General features: G+C 44.8%; 1 protein-coding gene across 1 annotated transcript in view; it reads right to left on the bottom strand.

The window, feature by feature from the left end:
• The window catches only part of LOC101594080 (low-density lipoprotein receptor-related protein 4), a 42,512-nt gene extending 33,855 nt beyond the window's left edge, over positions 1 to 8,657 (bottom strand). Inside the window, exons 1-5 of the mRNA XM_045148654.1 lie at positions 8,557 to 8,657; positions 4,792 to 4,969; positions 4,580 to 4,661; positions 3,850 to 3,955; positions 1,307 to 1,508 (exon numbers count right to left, since the gene is read on the bottom strand). Of these exons, the coding sequence (XP_045004589.1) occupies positions 1,307 to 1,508; positions 3,850 to 3,955; positions 4,580 to 4,661; positions 4,792 to 4,968 (567 nt within the window). The 5' untranslated portion in view covers position 4,969; positions 8,557 to 8,657. The remainder of the gene's footprint in view (positions 1 to 1,306; positions 1,509 to 3,849; positions 3,956 to 4,579; positions 4,662 to 4,791; positions 4,970 to 8,556) is intronic.
• Between the last annotated feature and the right edge of the window lie 5,936 nt (positions 8,658 to 14,593).

Genomic DNA, 14,593 nt, shown 5'->3' with positions numbered 1-14,593 from the left:
AACCCAAGTTCAGGGACAGTTCACAAAAGAAATGGCTTTTCCTTTTTAAAAATGCAAAGACCAGCCAGGCACGGTGGCATGTGCCTTTAATCCCAGCACTCAAGAGGCAGAGGTAGGAGGATCGCCATGAGTTCAAGACCACCCTGAGAGAGACTACATAATGGATTCTAGGTCAGCCGGGGCTAGAGTGAGACCTTGCCTCGCAAAAACAAAACAACAACAACAAAAAAAATACAAAAAAAAAAAAGCAAAGATCAAGAAAGATATAGGCTGAGGATGAAGACGAGGGGGATGTAGCTCAGTGACAGAGCCTTGCTTATTCTGCATAAAGAGCTGGGTTCAGTTCATAGTAAACCACTCCCCAGTCCCACCCTGTCACATGTACAAAGAAAGGCTGAGGAAGTGTTTCAGATTAGGAATTAAAGCCACACGATCATGAGCTGGGCATGGTGGTGGTGGTCTATAATCCCAGAACTCAGGAGGCTGAGGCAGAATTGCCAGAAATTGAGGGCAGCCTGAGCTGTAAAACAAGACTGTCTCACTCAAGGAAAGCAAGGAAGAAAAAGAGGATCACTAAACATAATGGGTAATGCTGGCTTGGATTCTGGAAGGAGCTATAAAAAAAGAAGAAAAAAACCCACCAAAGCCATAAAGGACAATATTATGAAAATTAGTAATGAAATTAATCATGAAGTGTGGATTATGAAGAAATATTGTAACAATGTTAATTTTCTGTTTTTCAAGGTAGGGTCTCACTTTAGCCCAGGCTAACCTGGAATTCACTATGTAGTCTCAGGATGGCCTTGAACTCACAGCTATCCTCATACCTCTGTCTCCAGAGTACTGAGATTAAAGGCATGCATCACCATGTCCAGTCTGACTTGAATTTGACACTGTACCCCAGGTTAGCCTTAAACTCACAGCAAATTCCTGGCAGTTTTTCAAATTTTGGTAGTTGTACTATGCTTACATAATATACAGTCCTTGTTCTTAGGACTTATATTTCTTAGGAAATATTCACTGGAAGATTTTGAAATCAGAGGAAAGATGTTTCCAACCTAATCTTAGATGGTTAAGAAGAATAATTGTATATGTTGTATGTGTGTGTTTGTGTGTTTGTAGACAGTGTTTAAGAGAATGTTAAAGAAAACATAGCAAAATATCAGCTCTGGAGGGCACCCACAGCCCCAGAGAAACACATGGGTTCCATACCTCTGGGACCCCTAGCTCCTATCAGCAGACAGCCAGGGAGTGCTGTGTGGCAGGCTTTCAGGACTGCAAAAAGATGTCTTAGGGCTTCCCTTACCTTCCTCTTGCTGCCGTCCAGTCCAGCAAATTCAATGGTCTTCATGCCAGCATCAGCCCAGTACAGCCGCTGGGACCCATAGTCGATAGCTAATCCATTAGGCCACGTCAGATTAGAAGAGATAATAACTTGACGGTTGGAGGCATCCATACCAGCTCGCTCAATCTTGGGACTTGCACCCCAGTCAGTCCAATACATGTACCTGGACACAGGCAAGGGGATTTTTAGGTTACCAGTAAGCAGCTGGCAGGGAGCTGGGGATATAGTCCAGTGGTAGTGTAGCATCTTTCTAGCATGCATGAGGTCCAGGGCTCAGTCCCCAGCATGGAAGAAAAAACAAATACACAAAACAAAACAAACAAAAAACTTAGTGTATTCTAAGCAACTTCTTCCTGCAATAGTTTCCCCAGCCTCCTGCTTCTTGGTCCATCCAGTCCAGTCCTGGGCTCAAAGTTGTCTCAGAAGGCCTTATATCTTCTATCACTATCAAAAGGTACCCCAGGGCTTTGATAAAGGCAGATATCAATGTTCAAGAGTACACAGCAGAGAAGACCTCCTTTAGAATAAAAAAGGGGGGAAGACATGGTAGCATACACCTTTATTCCCAGCACTTGGGAGGCAGAAGTAGGTGGATTACTATGAGTTCGAAGCCACATAGTGAATTACAGATAAGCCTGGACTAGAGTGAGACCCTACCTGGGAAAAAAAAAAAAAATCATAAAAAAGAGTGGTTTTTGAAAGGCTTTTGTCTCAGCAACAAGGTGACTGATACACACCACCACCCCTGGAAATGTTTGCTTGATTACATGGGTTAAATAACTATTTACCTAAGTTTAACAGAATTCAATTTAACCACGAAAAGCAAGGTAGAATTATATACTCAAAGAGAAAGATATCCAAGATATTCAGACAAACAAAAGTAAATAATTCCCCAAATACACTTTTTTTGCTTGCACGTTGTATGTGTGTGTAGTATGCGTGGTGTGGTATATTATGTGTACTATATGCATGTGTGTGTACCAAAGCACAGAGGCCATGCACATGTTTGCAGAGGCCACAGGAGAACTTTCGGTGCCCTTCTCTACTGCTCATCCATGTACTTCCCTGAGATGGGATCTGTTCCTCAACCTGGAGCTACCATTTTCAGTCAGCCAGCCCCAGAAATTCTCTGGTCTCTGCCTCCCCCAGTCCCAACCTAGTGGACTGGGTTTACCTGAGTGGCCATGCCTAGCTTTTCATGGAGGTTTCTGAGGTGCTGAATATAGCACACTCAGGCCCTCCCAGGCAACTGCTCTCAATGACTGGGCTATATCTCTAGCCTTGCTGTTTTTGAGGCAGGATCTGACTCAAACCTAAGCTGACTTGGAAATCACTCTGTAGGCAAGGATGACCTTGGACTCATGGTGACCCTTCTACCTCTGACTCCTGAGTACTGGGATTACAGGCATGAGCCACCATATCTTGTTTGTTGTTTGTTAGTTTTTTCTTTTGTGTGTATATGAGACAGGGATAATTCTATCTCAGCCTCCCTAGTGCTGGGATTATAGTTGCATATCACCACAGCTGACTCCAAAATAATATGTGATTTCTTTTTTGTGGGGGTGGTAGGAGGTGGTATTCCAAGGTAGCATCTCCCTCTAGCCCTGGCTGACCTGGAATTCACTGTGCAGTCTCAGGGTGGCCTCAAACTCTCAGCGCTCCTCCTACTCCTCCTACCTCTGCCTCCTGAATGCTGGGATTAAAAGCATGTGCCACCATGCTCAGTTAGTATGTGATTTCTATGAAACCAAAACCTGCTACCACCACTACCACCAATATTTGTCCGAAATGTCCTAAATGGTTAACATACTGCTGGAGAGTAAGAAGTTCTATTTTTGGGCTGGAGAGATGGCTTAGCGGTTAAGCGCTTGCCTGTGAAGCCTAAGGACCCCGGTTCGAGGCTCGGTTCCCCAGGTCCCACGTTCGCCAGATGCACAAGGGGGCGCACGCGTCTGGAGTTTGTTTGCAGAGGCTGGAAGCCCTGGCACGCCCATTCTCTCTCTCTCCCTCTATCTGTCTTTCTCTGTGTATGTCGCTCTCAAATAATAAAAATAAATAAATAAATAATTTAAAAAAAAAAGAAGTTCTATTTTTGTGTGTGTATGGTTTTTCAGGTTAGGGTCTCACTCTAGCCCAGGCTAACTTGGAATACGTAGCCTCAGGGTGGCCTCAAACTCACAGTGATCCTCCTGCCTCTGCCTCCCTCCTTCCCAAGTGCTGGGGTTAAAGGCACGTGCCACCATGTGTGACTACAAGGCCTACTTACCATAAATTAAATTTTCTCTAATAATGAATTACTTTTGTAAGTAAACAAACAAGAAAAAAGTTTTCAGAAAAAATTAAAAATTTCAAAGGTTTCCTTGCCCAGAAAAGAGCAGGGTTAGCACCCTGTGAACTCTACAGTTGCCCTTGCTTTTCTGAAATGCTCACAGGATCTGGCTTCTCTCCCTAATCTCCAGTCTCCCTTCTTGGGAGGATCAAGGCTCAAAAGGGGCAATCCTTACCCGCCCATGGGTTCCACCACAATGTCTCGAGGACGATCAAGGTTCTCCCAGATGAGTACTGTCCTCATACTGCCATCCGTGTTAGCCACTTCAATACGGTCTGTACCTATCAAGTAAGGGTATTCACTTTCTTATCCTGCAGAGCCTGGTGTAAAAACTCAGCAAATACTGTGCAGCAAATGCATAATGCATATTTAGTGTGAAAAGAAATTCAAGTAAGTGGTCAGTTTCATGGCCTGGATGAATACAATGTTCTGAGCCAAGGGAACCAACTCAGTTCTATGATTTAAGGCAATGATTTTCAAACTTCAGTGAGTCTAACAATGAGAAGAGCTTGTTACAATACAGATTTCTTAACTTAATCCTCCAGATTCTGATTCAGTAAACCTAGAGTGGGGCCCTAGGATCAAAATTCTAACAACTTTTCAGGGCATGCTGATGCTGCTGGTCCAGGGACTACACTTTGAGGAGCACAGGTTTAAATGTGTTCCTTTTCCTCTTACACCTCCAGCTCAGAAAATGCTTGTTTGACCCAGACAGCAAAGGAGAAAACAAACAAACAAACAAAAAACCCCACAGGGCATAGGTTCATTATCTGATGTACCTCAAAGTATTTCCAAGCATCACCAATATTGCAGAAGTAGCTGCCATGAGTCTACCAAGTGCCAAACTCTCAGATGGGAGCGCGCAGGTGAATCTTAGGCAGTCCAGCCACAGCTCCCATACATACCTGCATCTGTCCAATAGAGCTTGTTGGTGACCCAATCGATCGCCAGGCCGGCAGGGCTCTCCAAACTGGTGTCCACCACCACCTGGGCGGGAAGCACAGCCGTGTCACCAAAGACACCTCCACTCTGGCTCCACCTCTACTGAGCAAGCCACAGGAAGCCCTTCCCTCACTCCCTGCCCTCCCTCGGGGGCTGGGACCACACTGTACCCTACCTCCTGTCCTGTTCCATCCCACTTGGCCCTGCTGATGGTATCAGTGCTGACATCTGTCCAGTACACGTGGTCATCCCGGGAGTCCCAGTCAAGGGCCACAGCACTGCGTACGTCAGCCAGTGGGATGACATCGTCGGACAGGTCCTCTGTGTCGAAGCTGATCCGACGGATGTCCATCCTTCGGGCAAAAAGCAGGAACTTGTCAAGACCTGATCAAAGGCCGAGAGGGGTCTTCTTTTAATGCTCTAAGTCCAGTAACAGTGACAGACACAGGTACGACACCTGGTTCAATCCCACTTCCTGGGGCCTGCTGCTCTTTGCCTCTATTCTTCACATACATACTGCAGACCCCTTAAGCACCAGACAACCCATGCTAGCAAGAATGGCCTTTAGAGGGCTGGAGAGATGGCTTAGCAGTTAAGGCTCTTGCCAGCAAAGCCAAAAGGATCCCGGTTGCATTCTCAAAGACCCATGTAAGCCAGATGCACAAGGGGGTGCGCGCACCTGGAGTTCGTTTGCAGTGGCTGGAGGCCCTGGCATGCCTATTCTCTCTCTCTCTCTCACTATCTACCTCTTTCTCTCTCAAATAAATAAATTAAATATATATTTTTTAAATTGAAAAAAAAAAAGAATGGGCTTTAGATAGATTCTACTCAGCTTCTTCCTCCTCTTCCTTCTTTTTATTGGGGGGGGGTTGGCTTACGAGGTAGGGTTTTGCTTTAGCCCAGGCTGACCTGGAATTCACTATGTAGTCTCGGGGTGGCCTCAAGCTTATGGTGATCTTCCTACCTCTGCCTCCCGAGTGCTGGGATTAAAGGCGCGTGCCACCACACCCAGCCTACCCAGCTTCTTAAATGTCTGCCAACTACATCTAACTTTTTCTCTTCTCTGACTTCTCTTGATCTTTTCTAGTGGTCTGGCCATACCACTGTCAATTCATAGCCTACTTCTAGAACTCCCATTTTCTTTCAAGGTTCTAGCTTCTTTTTTTGTTTGTTTGATATATTTTCTATTATTTTCATTGTTGCTGCTGATGAAAATCTTTTTTCTTTTGCTTTTTTCTTTTTGGTTTTTTGAGATAGGGTCTCACTCCAGCCTAGGCTGACCTGGAATTCATTATGAAGTCTCACTCAGGGTGGCCTCGAACTCAGGATGATCCTCCTACCTCTGCCTCCCGAGTGCTGGGATTAAAGGTGTGTGCCACCATGCCTGGCTCTTTTTGTTTTTTGGGACAAAGTTTCACTATATAACCCAGGCCTGACTCAAACTCATAATCTTCCTGCCTCAAAACTGAGTGCTGGGATTACAGACATGTGGCACCTGCGAGGGCTGGTGTTTCTGCCCCATCATCTAGCTCCTTCCTCTTGCTATGCTTGTCACAGCTGCAGCCAATGACTATTCATCCAGTGCCTTCCTTGCCAGACACGGAGCCCAGTGCCTAGAAGACGCTGGTGCATCACACCACCTCTTGGTGGTGCATGCCATTCTTGTTCTCATTTCTACGTGAGCATCCAAAGTTGAGATCAAGGAACATGCTCAGGATCCTGTGGCTACAAAGCATCAGAGCTGGCACTCAGGTCTGCTCCAGGGAGTGAGCTTTGGCCCCTCATCTATCCCTAGCACCTTCCCCGTCCTCTGGCCTTTTCCTCCAGCCTGCCTGACTTCTTTCCCCATACATCCCCATACAGTCAGCCTTAGGTATTTGTGGGAAAATGGCCAAGACCCCTGAAGATACCAAAATTCACAGCTGCTCAAATCCTAATGTAAAATGCATGGTATGTCCATATACCTATTCATACCTTTTCCTATAAATTAAATTATCTCTAGATTACATGTAATATCTACCGCAATACATTTGGTACTAGGGATTCAATATGCAATGCAGCTTCTACTTAGTTGTTACACTGTATTACTTAGAGAATGACTCCAAAATATTGATACATTTTCAAAACAGTTTATAAAAAAATGCCATAGGCATTTGGGTAAATCTGTAGGTCAAGAGCCTATAAAAGTGAAGAACTGACTACATGCTTTTCTACCCAGAAAGGCACTCCCTGCTTAACTTTACCTACTCTCCTTCCAAGCTCCAGGAACTCCATAAAAGGAAATGCCTGCACTGCAGAAGCATCTTGAACCTCACTAAGATAACGGGAGAATCTGGGCAAAAATAACGCAAGGGAGGCTGGACAGCTGGCTTAGCAGTTTAAGTGCTTGCCTGTAAAGCCTAAGGACCCAGGTTCTATTCCTCAGTACCCGCGTAAGCCACATGCATCTGGAATTTGTTTGTGCTGGCTAGAGACCCTGACATACCCATTCTCTATCTGTGTATATCAACACCTGTACAAACACATGATGTATCCATACAAAGTATGCTCTTAATTTAAAAAAAGACTTGGAGTTGGAGATATGGCTTAGCGATTAAGGCGTTTGCCTGCAAAGCCAAAAGACCCAGGTTCGACTCCCCAGGACCCATGTAAGCCAGATGCACAAGGGGGCACATGCATCTGGAGTTTTTTTGCAATGGCTGGAGGTCCTGGCATGCCCATTCTCTCTTTCTCTCTCTCTCTACTTACCTATTTCTGTATCTCTCTCTCTGTCTCTTTCTCTCTCAAATAATAGAAAATAAAAGACTCAATGAGACAACAAAAAACTTTTTAATTAATTTTTTAAATGCATGGGGAGGAGGGAGGGTATTACCATGGGATATTTTTTTATAATCATGGAAGTTGTTTATAAAAAATTTTTTTGAGAAAAAAATTTTTTAATTTTTTTTAAATTTTTTTTTTGTTCATTTTTTATTTATTTATTTGAGAGCAACAGACACAGGGAGAAAGACAGATAGAGGGAGAGATAGAATGGGCGCGCCAGGGCCTCCAGCCACAGCAAACGAACTCCAGACGCGTGCGCCCCCTTGTGCATCTGGCTAAGGTGGGACCTGGAGACCCGAGCCTTGAACCGGGGTTCTTAGGCTTCACAGGCAAGCGCTTAACCGCTAAGCCATCTCTCCAGCCCGAGAAAAAATTTTTTTTAAAATGCAAGGGGAAAATGAGCTGCATGAAACTAGGTTCTCACTGTGTGTTTAAATGAAACCTCTGAATGTTTTCTCTAACTACACTCTCTGAACAGGAACTTGATTTTAGCCAGATTTAAGAGGAGCAGTGGGGTGCACAGAAATAGATAAGGAATACGATATATAAGGAATTATTCCACACCTACTGCTGGTCACGCCATAAACCTAATTGCTTTTCTTTGGCTTAAAAAAGTCACCTATGGTGCTGAGCTCTCTGGGCCCAACCTGGCAAGGCAACCCTGCAGAAGCAGAAAGGAAGGCAAGGAAATGGTCCTGGGGAGATATCCTTCACTCGTTAGACAGAGCGTCATCAGGGATCTGAATTTTGGCCCCCTGTCCTAGGGGCTAAAACAGGGTGAGGCTAGAGGTAACGAGGTTGGAAATCATTTCCCTGCTTTCTAGAACCTAGAACTTCTTGCTGACTAGACGTAAAACATCCTACGTGGTGACACAAAACAAGTTCATTTGCACAGGTTCATACTCAAGTAGTGACACTGTCACTCAGCCTTCAGCAGCTACTGTGGGTCCTCAGCTTTGATATGGGGCTTCTCGCCCTTTAAGTCCTTCCTTTCCAGGCACTCCTCGGGAGTCTGGCTCTTTACCCAGACACGCAATCCCTCCAGCTCCTGTCACCGCTCCCTCCACCCGTCCACCCGAGGCACCTCCACTGAGGCTGGTGGGGCACACCCACTTACTCTGGGCACAGGCATGGCTGCTGATCTTGCGGAAGCCAGTAGGGCAGGCACAGGTGTAGTTCTGGCCACTTGGCAGACACAGGTGCGTGCAGCCTCCATTGTTGTCCCCACAGCGGTTTTTCCCTGCTCAAAGATCCAAGAGCACAGTGGTCAGGTGAGACTTAAGGTTTGCAAAGGCCGTCCTCAGGGCAGGGAGTTGAAGGTGGTGACATTCCCCAAAACAGGAACTAGGAATCATTATTTTATATCTGCCCCGGCTGCTACCACAGAGTGCCTGACCCAAAGGAGATGATCTGCAAATGTTTGCATGAAGTAGATGGGAACAGTGAAGGAGAATGAGTCTTGTCTGCATCCTGATGGTGTAGCACCCTAAATGTCCAGCAGAGGGAGGAACTCGCCTATGTCAATGCCAACCCTGGATTTGTTCCGCCAAAATTTAGTGGCATCTGAGACAAGGAACTTTCTCAGAGTCACTAGCAGCCACATCACACCTCTAACTCATTTGATGGAAATTTTTTACCTGTAGGCTGGCGCTGAGGGTGCAAGGTGTGAATATCCATGGGGAAGTGGAGCTTGTTGCGAATGATTTCCTGGTTCTTTCCAGTAAACTTGTTGGCACTGTTGATGCTCTTGGTGTGCCAGTCTGTCCAATACAAGCTGTCTTCAAACACCGTGATGGCAAAGGGGTGTGGGAGGCCTGGGACAGACCAAGAAGACTTCAGTCCAGAAACAAGCCTACCCTGGCTGCGGAGCCCAGACCTGGCAGCGGCACAATCCTCAGCCTCTGCCAAAGCTCCTGGGGGCAGGCTCGGGGAAGGAGACTAAGAGATGAAAGAGAATGGAGCAAGGGCCTCACCCTGGCTAATGACAGCCTTGCGGTGACTCCCATCCAGATTGGCCCTCTCAATGACGTGGTGTTTAGCATCCACCCAGTACATTCGGCGCCCTGCATAGTCAATGGTGAGGCCATTGGGCCAGAAGAGATGGGTGTCAGCAATGATGCGACGTCCAGAGCCATCCATGCTGGAGGCCTCGATGCGAGGAGTGTTGCCCCAGTCTGTCCAATAAATGGTCCTAGGAAGAGAGAAAAGGAAATTGGGAGGCAGGCAGCAGGGGTAGGCAGGTAGTAACTAAGATAATAACCAGAGAATGGCTTCTTTTCATTTAACCCAGGGAGCTCCAATTGTCTACGCAAGTGTACTTTCTGTCAGTGTTAGACAGGGCTAGACAAAGGCTCTACCACTAAGCTATATTTCCAGCCATAGAGAATTTTTTAAAGACTTTAAAAAACATTTTATTTGTTTGTTGGTTTGTTTATTTATTTGAGAGAAAGAGGTAGATAGAGAGAATGTGGACTGGAGAGGCGGCTACTGGGAGAATGATCATGTCAGAACCTCCAGCCACTGCAAAAGAACTCCAGATGCATACGCTACCTTGTGCATCTGGCTTCACGTGGGTACTAGGTAATCAAACCCAGGTCCTTAGGCTTTGTAGGCAGTGCCTTAACCGCTGCATCATCTCTCCAGTGCAAGAATTTGGGTTGTTTTTTGTTTGTTTGTTTTTTGTAGTTTTTCAAGGTAGGGCCTTGCTCTAGCCCAGGCTGACCTAGACTTCAGTATATAGTCTTAAGGTGAGCTTCCTACCTCTGCCTCCCAAGAGTTGGGATTAAAGGTGTGCACCACCACATCCAGTTTAATAATTTTTTAAAAACACATTATTTATTTGTTTGCTAGCAGAGAGATATAGAAAGAGAGACAGAGAGAGTATTGGGTGCTCTAGGATTTCCAGCCACTGCAAATGAACTCCAGATGCATGGTATCACTCTGCGCTTGTGGCTTATGTGGGTACTAGGGGATTGAATTTGAATTGTTATATTTGGCAGGCAAGCACCTTAACCACTGAGCCATCTCTCCAGCCCCCAAGAATTTTTTTTGAATGTTTGGATTTAAATGTCTTTATTTATTTATTTATTCATTGAAACAAGATATGTCTTGAGTACCTGCTATGGACAGAGCATGGCAGGCACTGGTAATATAGCACTATATAAAACAAATGAAAGCCTTAACACTTGCGCAATTGACAGTAAGTCAATATAAACTAAGATCGACACGTTCTTTGTCAGAACCTTTGTAACAAAGACCACTGCTTTAGGTGTGGTATACACCTACCCTACTCCACACACATGATTTCAAAACAACTGGCACATAATTGCAGGTGCCTACAAGACATCACTTCAACTGACGGACAGCATGGAATGTTTATAAGCCAGAGGCTAATAGCTTCCATTTTAAGAGACTTCAATCAGGGCTTTCTTATTCATTTTTAAATTATTTTAAATTAATGGTAATTTTATTAATTAGCTCAACTATTAGCTTTTTAATTATTTTAAATTAATAATAATTTTTATAAATTAGTTCCACTCTGAGCTAATAAAAACACTAAACAGGGCTGGAGGGATGGCTTAGCGGTTAAGGTATTTGCCTGCAAAGCCAAAGGACCCTGGTTCGATTCCCCAGGACCCACGTTAGCCAGATGCACAAGGGGGCCCACATGTCTGGAGTTTGTTTGCAATGGCTGGAGGCCCTACTGTGCCCATTCTCTTTCTCTCTCCTTCTTTCTCTGTCAAATAAATAAATAAATAAAAATAAAATATTTAAAAAAAACACTAAACAGTTAAAACTTACCTAACATGTATTATATATGCCATTCAAAATGCACTGTCTCGGGCTGGAGAGATGGCATAGCAGTTAAGTGCTTGCCTGTGAAGTCTAAGGACCCCAGTTCGAGGCTGGATTCCCCGGGACCCACATTAGCCAGATGCACAAGGGGGCACATGCGTCTGGAGTTCATTTGCAGTGGCTGAAAGCTCTGGCGTGCCCATTCTCTCTCTCTCGCTCTCTGTGTGCCTCTTTCTCTCTCTGTCACTCTCAAATAAATAATTAAATAATCTTTAAAAAAAATGCACTGTCTCATTTAATCTTCACACATCTATGAAGCATACATACAGTTTTGTAGTTTTTATTGTAAGACAGGGTCTCATATAGCCCAGGCTAGCCTCAAACTTACTATATAGCTGAGAACGACCTTGACTTCTGATCTTCTTACCTTCACCTCCCAAGACACACACACACACATATACACATACACATATACACACACGCACACAAGTGAGAGAGAGAAAGGATTTTTCTTTTTAATTTGCCAACTGAGAATAAAGGGAGCACAGAGAAACTGACTAGCCCAAAGACACACTGCCAGTTGCTAAGGAGCAAAGTTAGCCCCAGGATCACCTGGGTGCAAAACCCTTGTTGTTAACGTCACCCTAGGAGGATGCATGAGCCCATAAAGTTTGGTCCAGGGGGCCTGGGAACCATCCACAACTGTTGCAAGAGAAACTGGAGTCTGAGACACCTACTCACCCTTCCATGGGGTGCAGGGCAATGGCCCTGGGCTTTTCAAGATTTTGCCACAGCAGCACCTTCCGGTGGGCCCCATCCAGATTGGCCACCTCAATCCTTGATGTCCCCGAGTCGGTCCAGTAGAGCTTGTCATGGACCCAATCCACAGCTAGGCCTCCTAGTAAGAAGAGGCAGTAGAAAAGTGTTGGGGGATTCTGCCTGGATAGCTCTGTGCCCTAGTATACAAGGGCAGAGGCCATCTCTGAAATCAGGTACTACTGTAATAATTCTGCACACATTTGTTCATTTCGTCATCACAGTTCTGTGAGGTAGGTACTTTAATTCCCCTGATGCAAGGAGAAAGAATTCAAGAAACTGACCAGGGTCTTCCTCATAGCTAACCACACTCCACTTCCTCAATTCTGGTTTCCTGACCCATATCTTGAGGTCTCAATTGCACTGACTAGAGGTTTAGAGACTTTCATTTAAGATTTTGCAGAGATAGTTCAAAAGTTCCAAGAGCATTTGAGTCATCTATGCTTGACACCAGATTTTTAAAAAAATAAAAAAATATATATATAGGAGCTGGGGTAATGGCTTAGTGGTTAAGGCATTTGTCTTCAAATCCTAAGGACCCTGGTTCAATTCCCCAGGACCACATAAGCCAGATGCACAGAGGGCGCATGTGTCTGGAGTTCGTTTGCAGTGGCTGAAAGCCCTGGGGTACCCATTCTCTCTTTCTCTCTGCCTCTTCCTCTCTCCCTCATTCAAATAAATACAGAAATAAAATATTATATATATATATATATATATGTATATTGTATGTTTGTTTGTTTTGTTTTTCTAGGTAGGGTTTCACTCTAGCTCAGGCTGACCTGAAATTCACTATGTAGTCTCAGGGAGGCCTTGAACTCACTGCGATCCTCCTACCTTTGCCTACCAAGTGCTGGGATTAAAGGCATGCCCCAGCACACCCAGCCCTTAAAAAAAGATTTGATTAGAGCCAGGCATGGTGGCACATACCTTTAATCCCAGCACTCAGGAGGCAGAGGTAGAAGGATCGTTGAGAGTTCGAGGCCACCCTGAGACTACATAGTAAATTCCTGGTCAGCCAGAGCTAGAGTGAGATGCTACCTCGAAAAACAGGGGTAAAAAGTGTTATTTACTTATTTGAGAGAGAGAGAGAGAATGGGTGCATCAGGGCTTCCACTCACTGCAAAACAAACTCCAAATGCATGTGCCACCCTGTGCATCTGGCTTACGTGGTCTCTAGGGAATCAAACCTGGGTCCTTAGGCTTTGTAAACAAGTGCCTTAACAATTAAGCTATCTCTTCAGCCCATCTTTTTTGATTTTTTTAAAGATAAGAGAAGGTTCATGTACCTGAGGATGACCCCTGGAACTCCTAATTCTGCCCCAGCTATCTATAACATGACCAGCTTGATGCCAGATTTCTCCTTCCTTCTCCATACTCTTTCCCTTTCCTTTCCTTTTTTTTCCTTTTTGTTTTGGGCAGGTGCTGGAACCCAGGCTTTTGCATGCTATGCATGTGATCTACCATACCGCGGAGCTTTAACTTTAGCCCTAAACACCAACTTCACCCACTATACCTGTAGGATATCCTGAGAGCCTCAAATTAGCTATTACTAGTTGTTTAAGACAAGCTCTCATATAGCCCAGTATGACCTTGAATTTGCTATGCCGCCAAAGATGACCTTGAACTTTTGGTCTCCCTGCCTCTGTACCACTACTCAAAGCCCCAGAATTTTTTTTTTTTGTTTGTTTGTTTGTTTTGTTTTGTTTTTCAAGGTAGGGTCTCGCTCTAGCCTCAGCTGATCTGGTATTCTGTAGTCTCCTCAAGGTGGCCTTAAGTTCATGGCAATCCTCCTACCTTGGCCTCCTCCTAAGTGCTGGAATTAAAGGCATCCACCAGGCTGCCCAGCCTCAGATTTTATTTTTTTTTAATTTGTTTTTTTCAAGGTAAGGCTTTGCTCTAGCCCAGGTTCCATTCACTATGGAGTCTCAGGGTGGCCTGAACTCACAACAACCCTCCTACCTCTGCCTCCTGAGTGCTGAAATTAAAGGTGTGTGCCACCACGCCTGGGTAAGCAATCAAAACAAAATTTAGGGAGGCTAGAATGATGGTTCAACTGTCAAAAGATGCTTGTTTGCAAGGCTTGCCATACTGGGTTCAATTCCCAAGCCATCCATGTAAGCCAGATGCAAAAAATGGTGCAAGAATCTGGTGTTCATTTGTACCAGCAGAAAGCCCTGGTGTGCACACATACACACCTACAGACACAAAAAAATAAACAAATACATTAATAACTATTTTAAAAATAAAAACTGCTGGGCATGGTGGAACAAGCCTTTAATCCCAGCACTTGGGAGGCAGTGGCAGGAGGATTGCTGTAAGTTAGTTCAAAGCCACCCTGAGACTACATAGTGAATTCCAGGTTAGCCTGAACTAGTGTAAACTTTACCTTGAGAAACAAAACAAAAACCTCAGATGTAAACTGGTTGGTAAGCTAATGGGGAACTGTAACTGGCATCAATCTGATTCTATTATAACCCCCAAAATTATACCTAAACCTGTGAAATAGATACAGAATTTTGTTTTTTCTCATGTATCCCAGATCT

This window comes from Jaculus jaculus, chromosome 1 (genome assembly GCF_020740685.1).
Source record: "Jaculus jaculus isolate mJacJac1 chromosome 1, mJacJac1.mat.Y.cur, whole genome shotgun sequence".
Lineage (NCBI taxonomy): Eukaryota > Metazoa > Chordata > Mammalia > Rodentia > Dipodidae > Jaculus > Jaculus jaculus.
This window is presented reverse-complemented; position numbering and strand designations above follow the sequence as displayed.